This window comes from Syngnathus typhle, linkage group LG16 (genome assembly GCF_033458585.1).
Source record: "Syngnathus typhle isolate RoL2023-S1 ecotype Sweden linkage group LG16, RoL_Styp_1.0, whole genome shotgun sequence".
NCBI classification, from domain to species: Eukaryota; Metazoa; Chordata; class Actinopteri; order Syngnathiformes; family Syngnathidae; genus Syngnathus; species Syngnathus typhle.
This window is the reverse complement of record NC_083753.1, coordinates 11,419,618-11,430,515: the sequence shown is the minus strand read 5'-3', so window position 1 is coordinate 11,430,515 and position 10,898 is coordinate 11,419,618. Positions and strand designations below refer to the sequence as shown.

Sequence of the window (10,898 nt, the reverse complement as noted above, 5' to 3'; positions counted from 1 at the left end):
CAATGACGTTCAACTTGCGACGGAAATAACAAGCATGTGACTGAAACAACAACAAGCCAATAAAAGGAGACAATTGGAAAATTTAAACCTAAGTGAGAAAATGACCAAATAATTTTGTCTGTCAGTCATTGCGCTAAGTTTTTGTGACAGCTTTAAGTTCCCCGTGTTCGCTTCTTTTTGTTGCTTAAAATGAGTACAAACGATAATGCAAACTCGGGACTTTACAGCCAAACAGCCCCCAGAGAGTCAGAGGGGAACGAAACAACGCCTTTGCTGCCAAATGTAAGTAGGAAAACAACAAACTATAAAATATGGTTTTGCTTTGTCCAACTGTTACAACAAATAAGATTGTCACATTCAAATGTTTTACTTCTTCTAAGTAAGGAATGTAGCACTGATTTCTAATTACATTATTGGAAGGAAATCTTGCCCATGACAGCATATTTACCTAAAAAGCAGAACTCAACACTACTCGTCTGTTGCAATAATTTGTATTTAATAAGTGATTTTGGATATTTTGATTGTGGCTAAATTTTGACGACAGTTCAAGGCATAACTGGTCGAGAAGTCCCGCCCCCTCCTCAGGTGGATCCCTGTTCGAGAAAAGGATGTGTGCAGTGTGAATACGTCAACACTTAAGTTTAATTTGAATATTTAAAGCGGCCTCCGGGTCCAGACACTTCTGCTGCCGAGGAGAGCGTCCCGGTGAGCATCGATGTGCACGCGCACTCTCTATTGCACTGTTGCGACAGTTGTCGGGACACTTAAAATGGAAAGGAACCTACCAGAGAATGTCAGTGAGTTTTTTTTTTTTTTTTTTTTTTACAAATCGAGGCCAAAGTGTCTCCAATACGCAATGGAAATCAGATTTATTCATAATATTAATATATGTAGAAAAGCCGACTATCGGGGCTAAAATGGCCTAACTATCTTAAAAAATATTGTGAGTTTGGTCCAAATTTTATACTATAATCCTCATATTTTAATTAACTGTTCACATAAATTTAGATGTAATATACATTTTTCATGTGAAGTATTCTATTTTTATTGCCTACTTTATTAAGTAATCTGGTCACGTTTCACTGATCAAGAAAGTTACAAGCCAGTTTTAATTGTATCGGTGTCAGGTTATATGAAAGCCCGTAAACATCACCTGGGATGTAAAATTCATCTCACGTTGTAGATGATGTCCAGTTTTTTTTGGTAGTGTATCTCAGGTCATCAGGTTAATCCACACTTGTTATGACACTGCCACCAGAGTGGCCACTCGTCCTCTCCAGGATATCCCCTATTAAAAGTGTCAGTCAGTTTCTCGAGAGCTCGGGCAGCTGTCCCGCGGCTTGTTGCTCCAAATCCTATCTATCCATTGCCATTTCCATTGCCTGATCCCACATGCCACCGCGTTTCTCTTTCATGAAATCCATCATCAAGCCTGGCCAGTTGTTGTCCGGACTGTCAATTAAAATGATTTCTTCCGTTTCTTAAGCCTTTCTTCATTTTGTGTGCAGATAAGCAGTGCCAGAGGCGCCTCCTTTGCTTTTTCTGTTTTTAACCTAATGAATGCAATCATGGGGAGTGGTATTCTTGGACTTGCTTATGTCATGGCAAGCACTGGCATACTTAGCTTTTGGTAAGCAAACAATAATACGTGTGGCTAAGATGAAACAAGCTGATCTGTGGATGGTCATTTCTATTTGCTCCTCATATCTAGCATCCTGTTGATACTCGTGTCCAGCCTGGCAGGATATTCCATACATCTTCTCCTCAAGCTCTGTGACTTGACAGGTGAGAGTGGCACTTTCATTATAGATCGCTAAGTATCGCATCAATAAATCCGAACGAAAATTGCATTATATATATATTTTCCCCCCATTTTCTCATGCATCATTTGTTGTCTCACGCAGGAATTAGTTCATATGAAGATCTGGGCGGACGAGCATTAAAAAAACCAGGAACAGTAAGTATTGTCTTTTGATTAGGATAAAATCAATACCTATTTGATTTTCAGCAACAAAGTAGACTATTCAATTTTGAAGGTTTCACCGTACTTGCATTCTGGAAGTGCTGTCACTAGTTTGTTCAAGATGTACTTACTTATACATGTGCACGCGGTGAACTTGACACTAACCGATTAAAAATGTTTCCATAGGTCCTCGTTGGAATTGCAATCCTCATCCAAAATGTTGGTGGTAGGTCTGCTCTTGGTTTTTTTTTTTTTTTTTTATATACAATATATGAACTTGCAGTAGTATAGTACAGTAGTAATTTAACAATATTTGTTTTTATTATTGGGCTTGTACTTTAGAGTGGTGTGGCCGTACACCGCATCATGCTCAGTTACGGATTTCCAGAATTTTGAGCCTCACTTAGTGTTACATTCGAACTGTTCACAAAAAAATAATACAGCAATAGTGTTGACCGTAACAATTTGGAGCATTATTATTATTTTTCTTATTAAAATGTATTGCTATAGCGCTGACATTATCTCATTATATTATGTTGAATGTACGTATTTTTTTTCCACAAGGGTCAGTTTATCCTTGTGACTGAGAGCGCCCCCTACTGTAAATATGACCCCCTGTAAGTTATTGCCACTGGGCTGTAAAGGCTATTATCCAGACTCTCCCGATAACCTTTGGCCCCATGGCTGCCGTCCTCTTGGCCGCTCTCCCCGGGGCCTGAAACCTGACTTGTGCTCTAATTGATCACTGATGGTAAAACCCACTCCCACCCACTAAGACCCTAATGGGACCCCTCCCCTCAAGACTCCGCCCCCTCACTCTGCAGCCGCGGTGATAGCGCTACATGGCCCAGCGGATTGTTGCGCTGCCCACTTTGGTATGTCTGTGGCTTCCCCCAGCATGGGGGCCCGGATCTGTCTGCACCCAGGCCTCCTTTTATAAGAGCGCAATTAGTTTCACTCCGAGTAAACATTCATCGGCACTGCCAAAGGCTGATAGGCCAATTGACCTTAATTACTGGTCAGCCCACAGGCTGGCACAGTCCAATGAAAGCGACTCTTATGTTTCAAACTGATTGTGCTTACTTTGATGACCACATGTACTCATAGACACATGCACATTTTCATCTTTAGCACGCTTGTTGTTCCTTACCACTCTGCTAATAACCGATCCTTCTCTTCACTCAAGGACCTCTTTGTTAGACAAGTAAGTACTGTACGACCACATCAGGTATTGTGCAAGTGTTGTCGTGCGATGTCTAGCTAAGTCAACACATGAAACTGAACCAGCACGTCTTGTCTTGCTTTTGTGGTTGGATGTTTTCTTGTTTAATATTTGCCAGTATTGTTTGTTCATTTGTACTGTGAGGGAACTTAATGACTCACCTCCGATACAATTACACCACTTGTAATTTGTACATAATGGTGTGCAATTTCCACTGAATGCATAACTAATGTGAACAAATTGTGGTACAGGAAGAAAGCAATTATATTTGAATGCATTTTGATAATGATCTAGATAAGTGTGCATTAGTATTATTATTTGCGTTAATATGGTGTTTTAATTGGTCTTCCAGCCTTTCGAATCATATTGCATCCCATCCAACCAGGAAAAAAAATGAACAAATGGACAGACAAAGCTAAATTAGAATCAGAACCATCCTTATCACATTTGTATAAGTGCAAATATGAGAGCAGACATGATAGCACTTACATTCCTGATATCGCTATTTAAGCCTCACTGAAATACGACACCAAAAGTTTATGGTTGTTCTGCACGTTGAACTTTTTGGTTTGAATGATTTGCACTATTAAAACATTTCAAATAAAATATGCAATGGTGTAAAACTTTGAAAAACAACAATTACTGTCTGAATAGAAACAAATCCTGCGTAGATTGAATATTGCTGCATCCCATAAAAGGAATAAGCAAGAATCTTTTGATAGGGACCACGTGGTGGTTTTCTTCTTCTTAATTCCCAGCAAATTTTGGATGACGTCTTGCAGGGAATTCTGGCTGAATCCCCAATTCGAGCCTCATTTACTGGCAGCTTTAAGTACTTATTCATGTGTTTCCTTATTCTCAGAGCGAGTGTCCTTGTGTCTGTGTGGGCCGGAGTGTTATTGGACGAATTCTCCTTTTATAAACACATGCAGGATCTGAGGGATTATGATCGTAGTTTATTTAACGCCGAGTGCAAAAACCTCGCCCCGGGGGCAATAACGTCCCTCCTAACCCCGTCTGTGTCTGTCTTCCCAAAATGTAATCCCTTAACATTATCTGCTTTTATCACTGGCTGCACGCTGCATCTGAAGCCCATTTCACACCACAAACATGCTCTTGTTCTTCCGCAACCTCTGTGGCTTTTTGGGTTTTCCCCCACCAACCCACCCTTGTGAATGACCCAAGGAAGTGACCCCAACCCCCTTCTCGAAGGATGCGGGAGCCCGTCGGAGGCTGATAATGCCCTGTTTCCGAGCGAGGTGGAAAAAAGGGAGAAGTGGCGGGATTAGCGTCAGATATGATTATTGTTTGCATTCCTCCCCCTTGCATTTCTCCAAAGATCTGCGCTACGTCTGCTCCTCAGCACTCGGGGCTTTGCTGTTGAGCCCCTTGAGCTGTCTGCTCCACCCATCTGCATTAACTCAGGCCCCTCCACCCTGCGTGCTGGACACCCTTCACCTCCCACATAGAAACTAATAAGAATACAATCGTTTGACGTGTGTGGGCATTTTGTGCTTTTTGTTGTGACTGTCTTTGCAAGCAAACACACTGAACTTTCCCTCTGCTCTCTCGCAGCCATGTCGTCATATTTGTTCATTTTGAAGTCCGAGCTTCCGGCGGCCATCAGCAGCATCCTCAGTCCGGACCAGTCAGGGTGAGTGCATTTCTGAATTTTTATTTTGCACTTGCAATTGGATCATTTATTTTTAAACAAATAAAAAAATGAGTAAATTAAAGTTTTACATCCTACATAAACAATAGATTCTTTATTTTCTAATAAATGTTAAAATACATGATACAATTAATGTTTTTTTACTATTTACTTTTTTATTCTTATTATTATTGGTTGGATGAATAGGGAATTGATTGATGAATAAATTAGTCCATGCAAAAATGAAAAAGAAATGGCCAAAGGACTAATTAAAACAAACAAAATTTAAAACAACAACTCTAATTAAAACAATCCAAGTCTTCCTGATGTGTCCACTGCTTCATTGTTTTCACACTTACTTGCTGTACTAACAGTGATAACAATACTTTGAACAAGCGTTCTTCGAATGGCCCACAACGGAATTTCAAACACCACCGTCACATACATCCTAAAAACACATGGGCAACAAAAATGATTTGCCCTCCAGTAAGATATGACAATGTAACCAAACTTGACTGTTATCAGTTCATACAGCTCGTGTGCAGTCGTGCTTAATGATGTAGCGGTCAAATGTAATCCAAGCAATCTCTCCCAAAAGCATTACTGCTATACTAATACTTAGTGAGTAATTGCACTATTAAATAGCACCGCAGCACATTAGCTGCAGCCACCGGTGTCCTTCTACGTCCGGGAACTTCCGTCTCTCACAGGGAAGTCAAAAGAGTGACTTCTTCCACTCTGTCATTTAGTGAGAGCTCTCTCTAGCCGATTGTTCCTCAAGGCAGCTGTTTTGTATTAGCGCTCCGCTTTCACCCTCAAATCTCTCACACATGTTCCCCCGGAATCAGACTGATACAAGGGGATATCAGTTTTGCCATTGTAATTACAGCCCACTGCACTTTTTCTTAATGAGTGGTTTTGAGAAGCCTAGCAAAGATGTTTTGTATTATGACGTGTTCTGTTTAAAAAAAAAAAAAAAAAAAAAAGTAAAACAAAGTCATTCTAGTTTTATGGGCCGTTTATTGTAAAACAGCCAGTCCCCAAATTCCTTAGCTCTCGTGCTTCGTTGCGGAGGAGAGATTATTGTGCTACGCCGGCCAGATTTGTGCCTTTATTAAAAGCTTTTGTTAAGGTGGACTCCAAGGTTACTCTTCCATTGCTCAAATCTGTCCTGCATGGTGGAATAGCGTGAAATTGTCTATATTTCACGGGTCCCCAAGGTATCTTATTCCTCTGTAATCAGCCTGGAGCCACATGGAAAGAATCCTCACACATATAGATGTTTTTTGTGTGTGTGTGCATGTCTATTTTTCATATCGCTCTAATGTTAGAGAAGATACCCCAACTCGCCATTTATGTATTAATTAATCATTAAATTTCACCTAAATTATGTAGCATAGTCGTCTTCTGAATTTTAAAATTCAAACTCTTCTCTGAAGTACAAAGAAAGGTCCATAAGTATGCTTGGATGAGTTAGTGAGGAAGAATTTAAGCCATCAAACCATCTTTTCAGCTGAACGCACTGAGCATTTTATTTTTGACATTCTCAAGCTCAAATACACAGTCGCAAATTTTGTTGGGAAATTATTGAAAAACTCACAATTGCTGCTTTTGTGCACAGAGCCAAGCTATGCGACTATAAAATGATTGTTCTGGTGTCATTTTGAGCTGAGAGGTGGAGCTTCATTTATTCAAGCATAGCCTAATATGCTTTGCTACCCTCTTGTGGTATCTCTATGCAATTACACCGCATTTTTGGTGGCAATCCATTGTGGATTTTTGCGATTCATGGAAGGCTTCGAACCATATTCTGCGCAAATAGCTGGGCTTCACTTTACAACGTTTCACTTTAACGTCTGGCGCCGTTAAGGATCTGATGCTAAAATAAAATATGTGAAGTTACAGAGATAACATAAATCTGTGAGTGCCCATGCTAAAAGCTGTAGCAGTGAAACTGCCATGGAAGGGTCACAGGGGGTTGATGTGGTCAGAGCAAGTGCCGCTGACGTTGCAAACCCCATAAAGAGCGCTGGAGCCAGGCCCTGCCGTCCCCAACGGCAGGCAGCGGTCTTCCCATCTGACCTCCACCCCAGCGGACCCAGCGTGCCTTCCGCATGCGTCACCTCCAACACCGGCTCACCTCAATCACTATTAAAGAGCCCCGCCTTTTTCTTCGGCAAAGGAAAATATTATTCCCCCAACTCTGCAAAAACCAAGCGATACGTGGTGTGTTCTGATCTGATGGCCTGGCGCTGCGTTTGAATGTGAATTACATAATTGTTATGGTTTGCGAGAGCAAAAGCCTTTAATGGGTACCACATGAGAGCTCTGTCGCTTTGTGTTTGAGCGTTATATGGAGACAAATTTCCATAGGCGTTCCATTTGAAGGTACTTCAAAAAGTCCTCACTGTCCCTGACATTTCGGAACCAGTTTTTACCTCTATGATAGATTTTGTTCCGAACTCCTGTTGTTGAGCAGAAGAATGCTTTCCTGAGCTTTGGGCTGTTCCCAATTTGCTGGATGTTTGGTGAGGTGTGTGATATTTACGACTTCTTATCCCTCTCTTGTTTTCCAGAGATGTTTGGTATTTAGACGGCCGACTGCTCCTGATCCTCATTACGTTATGTGTGGTGCTTCCCCTCGCGATGTTTCCCAAAATTGGTGAGGAAACAAGTCGAGTGGCAGCGTTCAAAGCGTCCTCGGTCACACATGTTTTGCCCTTTAAGGCTTCCTGGGTTACACTAGCAGCCTGGCCTTCTTTTTCATGCTCTACTTTGTCATTGTGGTGAGTTGTCATTTTTTCCCTCCTTTTTGTTTGTCTGTTTTTTTTTTTTACCTGTTTGCCTCCTCCTCAGGTTGTGGTCAAGAAATGGTCCATCCCCTGCCCGCTACCACAAAACGTAACATGCCAGGTAATTTGATGTTTCTTAAGTAGGTCACATAAGATGCCAATGTTGTGTGACAGTGGCGGTCTAGACTAAAAAGGGAGGGGGGGGGGGGTCTGCTTGATAAGGAGCAGAGAGGGTGTGCGGAGTGAGTGCTACCTTAGGGGAAGGAAGTTCAGGTGCCCCCACCTCCTCATCCCCTCAGCCTGGAAGTGACCTCTGGCCTCTTTTATTATACAAACCACACTAGAACTCCAGACCTGGCTTGGGTTAACTTAGAGCCTTGTTTACTTTTCAGCCCCAAACTGCCAATCAGTGGAATTTTTCCCCCCAGCAGGACGAATACTGTAAAGCCATTTTTTTCCAGAGTCAAACTGTCACAACCATCAAAACTTTATTGGCTCTGTATGTGTGAACATTTTCATACATTTATAAAGGAACTTAATAAATGTGTGGGAAAAAATCTTGAAAATTTAAACTATTCATTTCTAAAACTCCAAAAAAAAAAAAAAACACACCTTGTATTCTTATTGTAGTCCTACAATCTTTTATTGTATTTGTCGTTTTTCATCTTGTCTCGGTGATAACAGACTCCCACTTCTGTCTTTGTTTGTGCAGGTATCAAATTCCTCTGACATGGAATGCACGCCGAGACTTTTCATTGTCTCCAGTCGGGTACGTACATCAAATCAGTCCTCCCTGCCACACACACGTGCATACACACACACTCAGTAAAAACAAGAGGTGGCTGTGAGAAGTCATTAAGTGTCTGCTCCAGTCTGCAAGTTCTGCTGACATGTCACACTTTCACCATGACTCACGTATATGCATGTAGAAAGCTCATCACGGGCATGCTCTAAAGTTAATTAATTCGGAGAAAATACAACTATGATGTCTCCTCCAGCCACCAATGTGTTAGCTGATAATTTTCTCAAAGCCACACCGGTGTGTATTTTCAGGGTGCCTACGCTATCCCGACCATGGCCTTCTCTTTTTTGTGCCACACAGCTGTCCTTCCAATCTACTGTGAACTGGACCGGTCAGTTATACAATTTATTTATTGTTTGCATGTTGGAAGAAAAAATCAATTGAAAAATTGAGGAATCCATGTAAGTTCTCTATCTCTCACCCGGAACCCATCATTGTGCTTCATTGCTCGTATCTTCCTTCCCCTTCGCTATTTCAGGCCGAGCAAATCGAGGATGCAGAATGTTGCCATTGTCAGCATCAGCCTCAGTTTCCTGCTTTACTTTGTTTCGGCACTTTTTGGCTACCTCACCTTCTACGGTAGACCGCAACACACAGTCCACACCAAACCAGTCCAGCAAAACCTCATGCTCCATCTGTTTGTGTCTACCCGCAGCTCATGTTAAGTCTGAGCTTTTACTCAGCTACAATGCGTACATGCCACGTGACGTCTTGGTGATGACGGTTCGGCTCGCCATCCTTATTTCAGTGCTGTTGACCGTACCAGTCATCCACTTTCCTGTGAGTAGGGAGTGTGTTTTTGTGACGTAAATGTAATCCGTAGCTCTTCACCTCGGTATGTATGTGTTTGTATTTTCAAGGCTCGTAAGGCCGTGATCTTAGTGCTGCGTGGAAATCGTCCATTTTCCTGGTTGACCCACATCATGACCACTCTGGTCATCCTGGGAGTGGTGCTCTTCCTGGCCATCTTTGTGCCTGATATTCGAAACGTGTTTGGAGTAGTGGGTAGGTATCGATGTTGTCATTAAGTTGGATTTAACAAATGTGATGTAGCACTCTGATGTCGCATTTTATCGTCTTACCTGTAAAATGCCACTAGGTGGCAGGGTTCACTCTCAATTACATTTCTCTCAGGGACAAGTAGTTTTACTTTATTTTAGTAATTAAATAGTCAATAAAATTCCTGTACATGTACATAGCTTTTGATGAAATGTTTTGCAGCTATGTTATGGGTAATTATTTGGAACAGTGCGTTGTTTTTGTTTAATACAGTCATTGGAGAGTTAAAAAATATTTTAAAATTTCTCTAACAGTTGACAACTTTAATTATGCTGACTTTCTTTTTTGCATTGGCTACTTGGGAAAATCAGCAAAAAATAATTTGGTACAAAGTATACTGTCATTGCAATGTCTGCTGGTGTATATTTAAGCATTTAACGAAGCATTTAAAGATGCATTTAACGACGCAGTTACCCTCACACAAGTTGTCGTCCTTGTTTGCCAGGATCGACCACATCCAGCTGCCTCTTGTTTGTCTTCCCCGGCCTCTTCTACCTCAAGATTAGCCGCCAGCCGCTCAGATCTTTAGACTCCATCGGGGTAAGTCTGCTCTCGTCAGACAGAAGATGCGAAACCATTTTAAAGCGCTTCTCTCAAAAACAAAATCCAGACAATTCCTTTAATGCAAACTTGTGTTTGTAGGCGATGTTCCTGGTGGCCTTTGGTTTAGTCGTGGGCGTCATCAGCCTCTCAGGCATCATTTTCACATGGGTACAAAGATTTTAGCCCATCCCCTCATTCCTCTTTCTCGAAGCACAAGGGCAAAAGGGAGAATTATACCAAAGAAAATTTTGGATGGGATAAAATGATAGACACTTGGTAGTCTGTGTTCCTCAGGGTGTATATTTGTAAAGTTTTTATCATGCATAAATATCACAACAAGACTTTAAGAGCTGACCCCAATTTCAGGTTGGCTATTTTTTTTCTTTAATTTTCCATTTACCTCATAAATATTTTAAAGGGATAATATTGTTTACATTCTAAGTTTTCCTCATTGAAACTCCTGCACCTTTTCAAATCAAGTGTATCCCCAATCCCCCAAAAGTAATCTTTTGGAAGCACTTAACTGCTTCATCAAATATTGTTATCGCACATATTTGCCAAATTCAATCATGATTATTTCATTTCACTAAATTATTGTTTTTGTAATCTTTTGTCACTTAGATCTGCCACTTTCTGTCCATTCCAAATTGTGTATAGTACGTTTGCTGCTACTTGGTGCTAGTCATCATTTGGAATCCTCTTGATTATACTCTAAATGGTTATGTACTAACCTATAATCTGATGTACTGTAATCAAATGAAAAACATTAAATAAAAAGGAAATTCTGCATTTTTCTATATGTCCCAATGTTTGCTCTATTAGAATTGTAAAATATTTGGAAAATGTTGTTTGACACCTCGATCCGG

The 10,898-nt window shown here is 41.0% G+C and overlaps 1 protein-coding gene across 2 annotated transcripts; it reads left to right on the top strand.

Moving 5' to 3' along the window:
- Window positions 1-4: 4 nt before the first annotated feature.
- Window positions 5-10,827, top strand: slc38a6 (solute carrier family 38 member 6). Of its 2 annotated transcripts, none has more exons than XM_061300851.1 (16): window positions 5-282; window positions 1,509-1,630; window positions 1,712-1,785; window positions 1,905-1,957; window positions 2,150-2,189; window positions 4,761-4,839; window positions 7,413-7,498; window positions 7,564-7,622; window positions 7,693-7,749; window positions 8,341-8,397; window positions 8,682-8,761; window positions 8,909-9,009; window positions 9,086-9,210; window positions 9,291-9,435; window positions 9,935-10,029; window positions 10,132-10,827. In XM_061300851.1, exons 1-16 carry the CDS (start codon window positions 190-192, stop codon window positions 10,213-10,215), a joined length of 1,350 nt encoding a protein of 449 aa, XP_061156835.1. In that variant the 5' UTR covers window positions 5-189; the 3' UTR covers window positions 10,216-10,827. The 2 variants fall into 2 exon arrangements, with proteins under 2 accessions (XP_061156835.1, XP_061156836.1); XM_061300852.1 differs by lacking the exon at window positions 5-282 and adding an exon at window positions 574-705.
- Window positions 10,828-10,898: the final 71 nt, after the last annotated feature.